The 13,856-nt window shown below is 43.9% G+C and overlaps 1 protein-coding gene across 1 annotated transcript; it reads right to left on the reverse strand.

Moving 5' to 3' along the window:
* Window positions 1–2,735: 2,735 nt before the first annotated feature.
* LOC115375693 (angiomotin-like 2a) lies at window positions 2,736–11,043 on the reverse strand. Its single transcript, XM_030075182.1, has 11 exons — window positions 10,895–11,043; window positions 9,569–10,389; window positions 8,713–8,881; window positions 7,014–7,158; window positions 6,802–6,891; window positions 5,786–6,081; window positions 5,470–5,645; window positions 5,197–5,298; window positions 4,804–5,000; window positions 4,486–4,617; window positions 2,736–4,085 (listed from the first exon to the last, which is right to left on the reverse strand). The coding sequence occupies exons 2-11, from the start codon at window positions 10,303–10,305 to the stop codon at window positions 4,000–4,002; spliced, it is 2,130 nt and encodes a 709-aa protein (XP_029931042.1). The 5' UTR covers window positions 10,306–10,389; window positions 10,895–11,043; the 3' UTR covers window positions 2,736–3,999.
* Window positions 11,044–13,856: the final 2,813 nt, after the last annotated feature.

Consider the following 13,856-nt stretch of genomic DNA (forward strand, 5'->3'; position numbering starts at 1 on the left):
GGGGAGAGAGTCAGTCAATCTCTCAGCACTAAACACACCACCACATGGCAGCACTACCTCAGCATTTGTTTGCTTCCTTGTGGGTTTGTCTATTGTGTGTGTGTGTGTGTGTGTGTGTGTGTGTGTGTGTGTGTGTGTGTGTGTGTGTGTGTGTGTGTGTGAGGGGTGCCTAGTGGAGAAGTGGTTAATTCTGACAGAGATTTGGATTAATAGTTTTCCCACGCTTAATGACTGTTTGGCCTTGTCTGCAGTGAAATTTAGTCTCAAGTTGCTCTACTAATTAGCCCAGTGCGAGGACAGGAATGTGACAGCCTGCATTCCAGAAACCTCCTCCTTTCCTCTCTGACTTTGATATCAGCATTCGCCATCACAGCGTTTGCTGAATGTGCTGAAACTTCAAAGGCCGCAGCTTATTAGGAATGTGCTGTTAAACCGTAAACATGAGGAGAGGGCAATAAACTCGGCCGCACACGCAAACAAAGTGTGAGAAGATCATTTCCACAGTTTACACACCAACAAATCCCTTCCTTTCATGATGATTGAGGTCAACGCGGAGTTCTCATGTGATTGAGCAAGAGCAGGGGGAGGGTTTTGCAAAAAAAAGTAGCAAAATTAATTTTCCTGGACATTCACTGACATGCTAAAGCACAACACAGTCTGACCTCTGACTCCCATTTACGTTCCATCTGTCTTCATCATGTTAATTCTGGGAAAGAGAATTGCGGTCGAAACATGTCAGCCGCCTTTCACATTCACAGAGGAATGTTGGCTGGTCTTCACAATGTTGTCAGTCAGCGCTCGAGATAAGCTCTCTCAGTTCATAAATAAGATTGATGGCATTGCATACCACCAGTTCCTGTTCTGTTTTCCCATACAAGTTGTTCCGTCAAAAGCTCCCGTACCATCTTGCCAACTAACATCCTCCCTGTAAACAGCCTCTCCATGCCCAAGTTAAGGCATGCTTATGTGTTTTAACACATCTACTATCTAATTATCAAACCGCACCACAGCAGTATATGTTTTACCTTTGTTTGCTGGAATGTGTCGTGCGGCACTGGTGATAAAGACTGAATGAGCAGGGAGAACAAATCTTTTAAAGTTGGCACAGAAAACACACTAAATAGTTCTTGATGGGTGTAAGTTAATGGATAACTACAAAAAAATGTCTGTTTGCCTCATCTACCCGCTGACTCACATTTAAGTGCAAGCCATAAGATATGAGTAAGCTCTGGAAATGCAAAAGTATCAGGTGACTACAGTCATCACGTAAATGTAATGGAGTAAAAAGTACAATGTTTTCCCTCTGAAATGTAGTGAATATAATAATAAAAGAAAAGAATAAAAGAATAAATTCTCACAAAATGGAAATATTCAAATAAAGTGCCACTACCTCGAAATTGTACTCAAGTTCAGTACTTGAGTAAAACAGGTTGCTAATACTTTATTGATCCCCATGGGGAGATTCTTTTTTTACTTCCCACACTCCCACACTCTTCCCAGGTCAAAGGTAGAAATGGTTTGACATGTTGCTCAAGGGCACTTCAGCAGGGAGTGTACTTGCAAGTGTGGGAGCTGTTTCTTTTTTTGGCATTTCAGGTTCATTTGATAGTGACAATAGAGAAAGATGTGAAAGGCAGGGGAGAGAAAGGGGATGACATGCAGCAAAGGGCCTGGGCTCGGATTCAAACCCAGGCTGCTGAGGAAGGCCTTAGCCCTGAAACTTGGTGCGCACACTCCCAGGTGACCTATCAGAGTTCCCCGAAGGTAGATCTTTGACTTTGACTTAACCCCGCTGCCTATGGACTGATAAAAGTATCACTGAAAAGCTTCTTTCCCACAGCCTAATATTATACATATGCAGTACATGCACCTGCAGTGGGACGATTCGTGGGACTGTGAGTTCACCTTTCTATTTTGTCAACCCCCAGCACTGATGACACCAGAAAATTCATTCATTGTCATTGTCAGTGTTGTTCTCGTTGTCATTGCCATTGTCCTGTTTCACTGTGAAGTCTCATTGTCACTGCTACACAGCCGCCCCAAACTGGTACAAGTCGATGAGAGTCTGGGGCTCTCTTCTGTGTGTGTGTGTGTGTGTGTGTGTGTGTGTGTGTGTGTGTGTGCATGTGTGAGGGCAATCCATACAGACACCGATACCACATTAGAGAGCTCACCATTCTATTCTCAGCTTCAGTTCATCAGTTTTCAATGGCATGCATCAAAAAAAGCACATAAACACCTCTGCAAATCCGGGTGTCAGCTGAATCGGAGGTCGTGGAGAAGGTAATTAGGAATAAAATTCATGTTAGCAAAGGTGTACTGCAGTATGCAGGAATTTCAAATGGCATTAGCCGTTAATCTGGGAGAAACCTGTCTTTGTCACGTATACGGTTGCGTGTCCCTTTGAGAATGCTATCTATGTCAAGCATGCTCTTCATGCCGCAGAGAGAACAAGAGAGCAGGCCACCCGAGAAAGCTGAACCCAAAAGAATGCGGCTCTGGTATTCATTAACGAAGAGCACTCTGCTCTGTGGAGGGAAGTGAGAAGAGGAATGGAGAGATAGGGTGACAATGAGAGAGAGAACTGAGATGGAAACAGGAAGAAAACATTCATTACATTTACTGGCATGGCTCTTGTGAATTTTTAATATCACCAAATGGATTGGAGTAGGCATTTCAGGAAACATTTTTGAAAAAAAAAAAAAAAAAAAAAAAAAAGTCAGGGAACCAGATTCTTATATATTAGAATATTTTAATGGTTTATGAAATGTTGCATGAATTCAATTTAAAAACCTTCATATGGTTAGAAGTTCACAGAAATGTCTCTTTAAGTCAACACTTGGTTGGGATACAGCTTGACATGACCGTGATTGTCTGCACATAACTTATAACGAACATACATAAAATCTTTGGCATCCTGCTCAAAGCTCTATTATATCTAAAATATTACAAACATCTGTATAAAATATATAATAATAATAATAATAATAATAATAATAATAATAATAATAATTAACTTGTTGTGTTAGTTCAAAGCTCACAGTAAACAAAAAACCAAAACAATGTAGTTTTCAACTTTTATCCCCCATGGTGACCAAACCAGCAGATCCACCATATCAGGAAACACACTCGCACACGCGCACATGCAAACATATTCCAAGAAGGAAAATATAATCAGAAAAACATATGATGAAATCAACACGGTGATGCATGACCCTCCCAAATTGAAAAACGACACCAGGTCTGTCAGTTTGGCAATAAAACACCATTTTGTCTTGTGTTTACTCTGCATGTCACTGTCCACATATTGCTAAGCCTTGATAGAGCCAGCTACTGGGGCTCAGGGAATATGGCCAGTGAGTCAACAGTATCTTGTATTTTTAGGGAGTTCAGATTAATTCAGCATAGGGGTATCTTCCCAACAGACAAGTTCCGGGTAATCAGAATGATCTTACTCAGATTAACGCCACATTTTTGGAGGGGAGGGGAATGCACAAAGATAACCTTGTCTTGAATATTTATCTAGAAGAGCTTGAGGCTTTAGTTAATATTTGGGGAATGTGGAAACAAGATTAGATAAATGTGAAGCTTCTTGATTCCTTGGATTGGGAGAAGGAAAGGGGAATAATAAATGAGGAAAAAAAGCAGCAATTATATAAATATTTTGGCATACACTCTCTGAGAACATGTTGCCCTGTTACAATCCACAATACTGTCAAAGTACCTCAAAAGATTCACATTTTCTCTCCCAGCCAGACAGCCAGCCTGCAGCTGCCCAGCTGGGTGAGAGAGACTGAGGCAGAGCACAGCTCTGTCTCAAAAATGTGAAAGCAGTCCATTTTTCACACATTGCCCACTCTTTCTGCAACATTCCTGCCTCGTGCATCCCTTATTTTTCCATTCTTTAAGTCAATGACATCAACTTGCACTCCGCACAGCTTCTGAGATGCTATACTCTTGATACTTTTCTTTCACATCCAGAGTCCATCTCTCAGTTATTTAAATGAAGATTTCCACTGCCTCAGACTCCAAGTCGTCCAGCCCTCTGAAGGGATTTAATAGCAACTTCTTAGGCGCTGCCTTGTCTGGAAAAAAAAAGAGAATGAATAATTAAATGAATGTTTTATGGGTAACCAGTGGAAAACTGCACCAAATACAGCAGATACAGCTTGACTGTCAATGACTAAAGGTCAATAGAGATTTTCCACACAGGAATAAACCATTCTGGTAGATGTGCTCAGTCAATAGATCCACATAATTTCCTAACCATGCACATTCCACAGGGCCCACATTGTGAACCATGACCTGGACAGCTGGTATCTGATTGGCTGGCTCAGCCACAGCATAGTTAATCAATGTGTACTAGAATCCATCCATGCATCTGAGGTTTCATTATGTACATATAACAACAAATTAACAAATCTTTAAGTGCACATTTACGATACTAGTCTTGCATACACAGTTTATATCTGAGAGACTACTCACCACTGTTGAACATAGTTGCACTGGCAGACTCCTTGGTCTTGGTTCCTTCCTCCTGCCGGTTTAGTGTTCCAGGTTCGGACTGAGCAGAGAACTGGCGGGTTGGCATCGTTTGATCATCTGAAAGACTTTTACCTGCAGGAGAAAATAATAAAGCTGTCAGTATCTGTCCACTGTGCTGACACTAAGCATGCTTTAAAGTAGTTCCCACTACATGATAATGAGATGTGTTTGTGTGATACTAGAAATGCAGCTGATCAGTGCTTTGCTTTAATACCAGCCACCATACTCAGTAAAACAAGGCACAAATCTGTCCCTCACCTCTGCTCTTGGTTGTGCACTTGGCAGTGTTGATGGAGGGAGTGGAGGAGGCTGGTCGGAGAGGCGGCCCTGTGCTCTTCAGGAGGTTTGTGCGGGGGCACTGCCCATCCTTCCTCCCTTGGTCCTGGTGCAGCCGCTGTTGGAGAATCTTGATCACAGCATCTTTCTCCAAGATCTGAGCATAAAGAGCACGGATCCTAAGAGGAAACACAACAATTACATGTTAAAGGTTAGGAAACAGTCATAGCTTTTTACTTTCAGTGGACTTGACTAAATGTTGTTTTCCAGTTACAAAGGCACAAACTTTGTGATAGTTTAGTCAGTATTTGTTGATTATTTAAGAATTCAAAAAATATGATTTACAATCAGCAGAGTTCTCTCATAGCTACACACCTGTTCTCCATCTCTTGATTCCTGTAGTCAGCAGCTGGCAGGTCCTCATTGAAGCTGTTGTTGGAGGAGTGGCAGGGGGAATGGTTTATGATGGTGGTATCTCTACAAAAGGAAAGAGAGAGCATAAGGAATTAGCATGCACAATGCTAGCTGAGCCATACTGTCCAACTACACTTCAGGTTTTTACAGCAAATCCCAACTAACAACCAGCAAATTAAAATTACTTCATGTAAATCTTCTTGGGCAATTAAAGTAAATTCTGGCAAACCTTACCTCTGGGCAGCGGCAGTGGCAGCCACCTCCATGGCAAACTGCCTCATGGTGCTCTCCTCGAGGTACTTCTGCTCCCAGCGCACCATGTCAGCCTCAAGGGCCAAGATGCGCTCCTCACGCTCTCGCAGACGTTCATGGAGGGAGCTCACTGTCACTCCTGGTGGCTGGGACTGCCTCTGTTTTACAGTGGCAGACAGAGAGGTTAGGTAATGAAAAACCCCAGGAGATGTGCTCATGGAAACAATAGGCTTTGCAAGGTTTTGTAGGGTTCTCAACTTGGTGACAACCCACCAGGGAAGGGTTTGATTCCATTTACCTGCTGCGCCCTCAGACTCCTCAGCTCCTGCTCTAGCCTTGTTCTCAGCCTCATCTCCAGGCTCTCTCTCTTCTCACAGGTGGCCTGGAGCTGGGCCAGGGCGCTCTGGAGCCGTTCAACCTTCTCCACATAAGCCCTCTTTCTCCTCAGCTCCTCCTCAAGCTGACGACCACGACCGCGAGCTGCTTCCAGGGCCTCCTCCAGCTGCTCTGCCCTGAGGCCCTGCTCCTCTGCTGTGGCCCGCAGGCGCTGCAACTCGCGCTCTACACGCTCCCGCTCGAAGTTCTGCTCCTCATCTGGGGCAAAGGAGGAGGAAAGAAAAGAGGGCAGGTTTAGAGAACGTTTAATGCATTTGGATTGTGGGGAAGGATATGATCTCAGAGGCAGTTTCAATTCAAAAAGGACACAAGTACAGAGAAAAAGTAATTCCAAGGCTGCATGAAACCCATTTCTAAAAACTGAAAATGCCTGCCAATAGCAATCTACCACCTCTCTCTCCTGAGTCTAACCCCATTAATAAGGGCTGGGATTCGTACATCATGGCCAATGTTCTTCATTTACCACAGCATTCATGGAATGCTGAGAGGAGGGAGGAGGAAGGAGGGAAAGCCGCCCTATCCCTTTGACCCACATAGCCCAGAACATTCCTCACCAAGGCCATACAAACACCTCTGCTCCACTCTGGTCCAGGCTTCTAAATAGACAATATAAATCAAGCTAACAACAGGTGGGGGAGCCTCAATTCCACCACTTCCACTGCTGTTTTGTGATTTAAAGCTTGGCAGCTTTCTTTTCTCCTTCCGCTGCAAGAAGGTGGATTGAATTCCCTATTATTAAGACTGTTTACCAAATAAGTAGAGGTTACGCAAGTGAAATTCCTGCATGCAGGATGTGCTTAGCTACAAAAGGGCCCCATGCTATGCTACAATCCAATCCAGTCATGAATGCTGATCATAAAGGATGGGGTAACCCAGAGCCAGGGGGAGGAATCTAACCAGACAGAGTGACACACTTACTTTGTTCAAGGAGTTTAGCCATAATGTGCTGGTTGTGGTCCGCAGCCTCCACTTCTTTTGCTACATGTGTTCTGGCATTTTCTAGGTTTTCTGTAATGCAACAGGATTCCCAAGTTAGAACAAATTGTAAACCATATAAACTCTGGCTCAGCAGACAGAAGAAAATATGGCTGGTGACTTCTATCTGGCATGTGAGGGTCTTGTGGTCGTACCTCTCAGGTCTCTGTTGAAGTCCTGCAGCCTCCTGATCTCAGCCACCAGCCTCTTCCTCAGGGTCTGCTCCAGGTTCTCTCTCTTACTGCTGCCCTGCATCAGTGTCTCGTAGGCCTCAGAAATCCGCTGGATCTCCTGCTCCAACTGGAAAGTAAGGAAATTGGAGAAAAGGGGAGGAGATTGAGAAAGATTGGATAAAGTGGAGAAAAGAGAAGGGAAATGGAGAGGAAAGGAATTTTTGGTTAACCCACTTCACATGCCAGAGAGGAGAAGGAATGTTGATTCATGTTGTTACAGTACATAGATATACATATGGGCACATATATAACTGAGTGTATACAGTATAAACAGTACACACTGTGTGTGTCTATAATCCTGAGAAGGAATTTAAGCCCGCACCACTCCCTGTGAGACTGATTTATATCTACATTCCTGAGGGCCAATAGCCTTAGTTCCAGGTGTGAGTGCACAAGCGTGCACTCAAGAATGTGCACGTACACAACAAACCACAAGGCACGATGGCACATACACACACAAAGACACACTCACACAGAGGTCCGGGAAGGTTGCCAGTGTGGGGAAGGTGTGCATGCCTGTGCCTGGGTTATGGAAACGACTAAGAGACGCCCACCATTACAGCAGTCACACAGGCATGTTTACTCAGGGCTGCGGCCCGACGGAGAAAACTTTCCAACCCTGGCAATTATCATTCTTTAAGGCTGAGACAAGGCAAGAGCCGCGTGACGTAACTCCACATGAGAGCAGTGGATTTTACAAAGATTGGCTGAAATGTAAGATCTCTTTAACGATGTTGCTACAATGTTAAACAAGAAAATGTATTCCTTCTTTAGGCCTGCTGACTGAAACATTAACGTGGAGGGGGAGGAGTGCATGATGACTGACATTAGGGCTACACGGGAGATGAAAAAGAAGCCAGTGAAAGTGCAGTTGGTTGGAAGTAAGAAAGGGATCTTTCACTTTTTACAGAGCAGCCCGCCACCTGCCATCAATACCCTCCCTCCCCCCTCTCTCTCATCAGCTGTGTAGAGGTCACAACCTAATCGACTGCTGTCTGACAAGCCCTAGATTAGGCTGAAAATCTATGGCCTCCCTAGAACTGAATGTGCACCACACGCACACAAACACACACACACTGCACTCCTCTAGGTCAGCTACACAATGAGCGGAGTGTGAACACAGTGGCTGCCTGTGGCTCATGTTTGTGATTCTGTGGTATTGAAGGTAGCAGCTGCTCATCTCATCTGTCCAGTCCAGATGAGGGAGTGTGCCTGTAGTCGGATGCCTGAGAGACAACTGCTAACTGAGGTAGGATTTCTTGGACAGGTGGCAAAGAGGGAATACGTTGTTGGCTGTTCAGAGAGTACATAACTTCCTAGCATTTCCCTCAGTTTGGCAACAGGGCAGCCAATGACATTCAAATTAAAGCTGGGCCATTCATGGGCCACGGATGACTTGTATTAACAACAACCAGCAACTCAAATTCCCACAAATAAAACAGAAAAACAAACAAATCAAGCTATGTTGATCTTGGGATGCAAGCAGTAAGCGCTGAACATAGATTTGCTCTTCCTTTAGTAGGTGTTTCACTGTAATATCAAGTACACAAAGCCTACAGGAGATGTCAGCTGCATGAAAAATAAGGTTTTCCTCTTGGAAAAGGTGGTTCTGTCTCCTTACCTTCTGGATGCGGCCGGTTTTCTCCCTGTGTGCTTCTAGTTCCTGTCGCAATCTCTCATTCTCCATCAACAGCAGCTCCATCTGGTTGGGCTCCTCCAGGCCAGCAGGGGGCAGGTTGGTGAACGTGCTGTAGCAGGATACCTCAGGTGACTGGCCAGACTGGGCATATCTGAGAGGGAGACACAGACGAGTAAATAAATTGTTGTCATATTCTAATTATCTGTCTGAATGTCATGAGGGTAAGAATAGGAGGGAGAGCAAAGACAGTTGCAGTTGCCTAAATTAGTAATAAGATTTCTTCAGCTGGCTACACATGGGTTGAAGAGGTGTGAGAAAGGACTATATTTGAGCAAAGCATCTGAAATATCACACATCCTCTATTCTTGTCTATCAGCAAGTAGACAAGCTGACTCCAGTGTGGGAAGAATGTAAAAACCTATATGAGGAACATACTTTCATAAAAGCATCTAAAGTATCACAAGCAACTGGAACTATCCTGTTGCGCTATGCAAAGCATTACAAATACTATGCAGATCAACTCCACCTACAGGGCCGGACTTGTTCTCCTGTATGTGTTTCAAAGCAGAAATGTGAGCCCTTACGCATGCAACAGCGTGGTTCACAGTATTAACTACGTGTTTATGCAGTGAGACACCATGACACACTCCTCAAAATTTCCAGGAATCAACTTTGACTCCCAACTGAGAGTATGATGCAATGTCTCTATTCATAATGGTGGGTCAGAAAAAGGAAATAGATCAAGTAATAAACATCAAAATAAATAAATGCATCAAAATAAATAATAGGCATGGTCACAGTCATTCTCATGTCTTGTACTCCCTAATCGCCTGTATACCTGTGCTGTTGCGCCTGCAGTGGCTCCTGGACCTGGTGAGGGATAAATCCTTGGCCCTGAATGGGGGCTGAGTACTCTGGTGGCGGGCTGCGCTTGTCCTGGCTCAGTCCCGTGCTCTGCAGGCCTTGTGGGGAGTAGTAAGCCAGCTCTGGGTAGCTGTGAGAGGAGCTCTTGATGGCCTCGGCTTTGGCTCCTGCATCGTTCCTCTCCAGAGACATCTGCATGAGGCGCTCGCTGAGCGACCGCACATGGCCGCGCTTCACCTCTATCAGATCTGCCTCCTCATGGAAGACTCCCTCATTCAAGAGGGCTCCCTCATGGAGCTGCTTGATGGGGCCTGTGGTCACCTGTGCAGTAGGGGCCCAGTGAGAGGCCAGGTACTGAGAGTGTGCTTTGGCCTGTTCATAGGTTGGCAGCTCCTCCCCGTGCAGCTGGTAGAGCTGGTAGCTGCTTTCTGAGTGCTGGTAGTCTCCCTGGTGCTCCTGGCCCTGGGGCTCCTGCCTGGCGGAGAGCTGTGGGAACTGAGTATCCTCCTGGGTGAGGCTTTCCAAGGAAGAGCGGGGGCTTCTGGCTGCGTCTCCTCCACTGCTGGGCCCACTGTTACTTCCACTGCCTCCGCGCAGGGCCTGCTGCTGGATGGCCAGTAAGGTGCGAGTGTCTGTGGGGTTTCCATAGCGAAGCTGCTCCTGGATGAGCCGGTGCAGGACCGTGCCAGACGGCTCTTCACTGGACGACATATTGGTTTGTGGACGTTGTTATTCTCTCTGGTGACCAGATGAGCTGTTTATCAATTGAAAAATATTTGCAAATCAGCTGTGAACCTGGAGGATAATGGGATAAATACAATTCATAAATAAATGCCGCCAATTGCCAAGGAACAGAAGAAAATACTGACAGTAAGACAACATAGATTTCAACATGATTTGTGTGTGTTTTCAATGTGAGAAAATATTTCTATTCATCTCCTCATGTAAAGAGAGCTATATTTTGGTTCGAGTAGTTCACTCCATCAAATGAGTGGACCCCAGTCTACTTTACCAACAGCGACAATAAAGAAGTGTGGACAGATTTCCTACTACAGGCAAATATACGTGCGCCAAAAAATTCCAATCTCACGGGGGAGCAAAAGCGCACACAAAACAGCACAGTAAAATAACTTTATATTGGCCAGTGACACGACTGAAATGAAGCGAATACGTTTGAGGGTTTTGATTAAACAATTCATAACTAAATAACATAAACATATCCCAAGTCACGGTGTACACTCTTCATGTTTAGGGCTCGTTTTCTCATGTGGGGAAGGGGAAAATGAGACGCTCCACTTACCAGTTTACGCTCTCATTGTAGCGAAACGTCTCTCTTCAAGTCGGAATAATTTCAGAGTAATCCGCTATTTCCACAAGTTTCTCGTTTTTAAATGTGTCTCGGCATTTCCCCCGACGAGCGGCTGCGGTCCTTGCTTGCTCTCAAATGGTTGTCGAGAGAGCAGGCGGCGATAATAAGTAACCGAGGAGGGACTGAGGTCGGAATGCCAGGAATGTAAAACGCGAGGTCCCTCGGGGATCAAAAACGTAAAACCACACTGGGGGGGAGGGGGAGGGCAGGGGGGAGCCGCGCTGCGCTTTGTCACGACCAGCCAGCCGCTCACATCAAGTTGGAGTCAAGGTTTGCACAGGTTGGCTTTTAACATTAGTACGGGCATTTTTTAAGAAGCTGTCGGCCAGTGCGCACAGTTGAGCGCTTGTGTGCTGTATGAGTGTGTGTGTGTGTGTGTGTGTGTGTGTGTGTGTGTGTGTGTGTGTGTGTGTGTGTGTGCGTGTGTGCGTGTGTATGTGTGTGGGCTTTTGCTTCTCTCTCTCTCTCTCTCTCTCTCTCTCTCTCTCTCTCTCTCTTTCTGTGTGTGTGTATGTGTGTGTGTGTACTTACTCTCTTTCTCTCTCATTTTCTTCCTTACTTAAACTTTGGTTCTTAACCCATGCAGAATCCAATTATGTTCCAAAAATAAAATAAAATAAAATAAAATAAAATAAAATAAAATAAAAAATACTGGAGAATTTCTACTCTGTATGCACTCATAAATAATTAGCAATAAAAAATAAAAAATAAATAGATAAATAAATAAATACGTGCATAAACAAACAACTAAATAAATAAATAATCATAATAAATGTATTACAGTTATTACTATATAACTTATGTATTATGCCTTCTGTCGATTCCAATGGATGGAGAATCTGAACATGAGGCTGAGAAAGCCTAATGGTAAAAATTACAATAAGCAGTCTATAATACAGACCTTTATTTCCACAAAAAGCATTAGTTTATTCATTTTAGATGACTGGTTAACTGTATTATTATAACTATTATTTTAACACAAATACTGATTTAAAAAAAAAAAAAAAAAAAAGACTGCAGAAAGTGGTATGTTCAAAGCTTCCTGAGTTGAACATCGTGTTTGTATAATCCGACTGTATCATTAGCAAGTCAAATCTTCCGGCAACATTCACAGCCCACGTCCATTCTAAGTAAAAGCTTTAAATCTTTCATATAATATTTTGACATGTATCAGTAATATAACATCTCATGTGAACTTGAAACACAGATTAAACACAAATTACACACTTTAACAATATAACTATGCTTCCTCCTTGCCTCAGGGGTGGCCATGCTTGTTGAAAAAGGGGGTGCAGCTCTACTGCAGTCCATCTTAGATGACGTAAACACTGTGATTGTCTTATCCAATCAAATAAATTTGTGGATTTGGGTAGCGTCAGATGACAATAATAATAGATCTAGACATCCCAGAATGCCATTGGCAGAGTCCAGAGTCCAGTTTCACAAACCCATGTCCCACCTGAGCCTGATACTGCACCCAACCTGTTACCCACAATTTTGAAAAGTGGACCCATTTATGCAAGATCCACAAGCCACCATGATGCTCCACATTCTGTTAAAAAAAGGTATTTTTTTAACATAGTTTGACTAAACAGTGCAGCAATGACAACGCCTTCTGAGGATGTGTTTTCAACAATTTGATATTCACCACTTCATCCATGCTGATGATGATTAATATGTAGCTTTGATTACTTTCGGCTCCCGTCAGTCAGGCCACTGACATCCCCTTGTTTTAGGTTGTTTGTTTTCCCTGGCTGGATGCTATTCAGTGAAGAAAGGTAGCCTATCAACTTTAAAAATCATAGGCAAAAACTAGGGATGTTGTTGGGATTTGTGGATATTGTCCTCTTTATGGATCTAGAAACCTAAAAAAAACCTAGAAACCTGAAGTTTGCAAAAGTTCACCCAAGACAAATCCATCTCAAGTGCATTTTTACCAATTCCTCACAATGACTGAAGAGCTAGTAAGTGGGAGTCAAGCACACATCAACTTGTCTGATTTAACAATGTGTGTGCACGCGTGCGTGCATGTGTGTGTGTGAGAGAGAGAGAGAGTGCGTGAGAGACTGACTTATACAACTAAGGCTCTGAGCTTTGCACTCCTTATTTTTGTTTGTTTGTAATGGTGATCTATAAATTCAAACATATTCTACATTGACATCCAATGCAAGTCACTTTGGATAATGTAAAAAATGTGTGTGCAAGAGTGTTCAGGGTTCAGGCTGTGCATACTTTTGCACCCAGAAGTGTTTGTGAGTGTGTGTGTGTGTGTGTGTGTGTGTGTGTGTGTGTGCCAGTGTGATGCACAGCAGCTGTCCCCTGGAATCTGAGGCCTGTGTCTTCCCCATTACCGGGAACACAGTGGCTCTTTGTACCAACACACTCCACGATGTAGAACAGTGACTGGATAATGTCTGGCAGAAGCAGAGGCGCTGCTCCTGCTGATTTACAGGTTCACATCTAACATGCACTGCATCTAACATGTCCTCCTGATGAGACACGGTTACACACATAGCTTGAATTACCGCTGAAGATCCATGAATGGATGGATGGATCCATAGATAGATGGCCAGTCAAACATATAACTCACCCCACTCCCCTTCACAAATGTTAAGATAGGTTGATTGATTTTGTTTTCATTAGACATTTCAAATTATCTCTGCATCTTCTGCAGCTGACCTACGGTCCATAAACTCGTCACAAACCACAACACAAGCAGCTATTACAGGATTGGAACATCCATTTTGGTCGGTTTTCTATGAAGAGATAAACGTCCCCCAGAGGGAGAGAACAAATCTTTATGACAGGCTTTATTTTTGTCTTTAAAAAACCCAAAGGCAAGTCAGAGCTATTCATTACCTGTTTGAGCCCAACAGATATATGGAGGACTTTA

Source organism: Myripristis murdjan, chromosome 17, assembly GCF_902150065.1.
Source record: "Myripristis murdjan chromosome 17, fMyrMur1.1, whole genome shotgun sequence".
In the NCBI taxonomy this organism is placed as follows: Eukaryota; Metazoa; Chordata; class Actinopteri; order Holocentriformes; family Holocentridae; genus Myripristis; species Myripristis murdjan.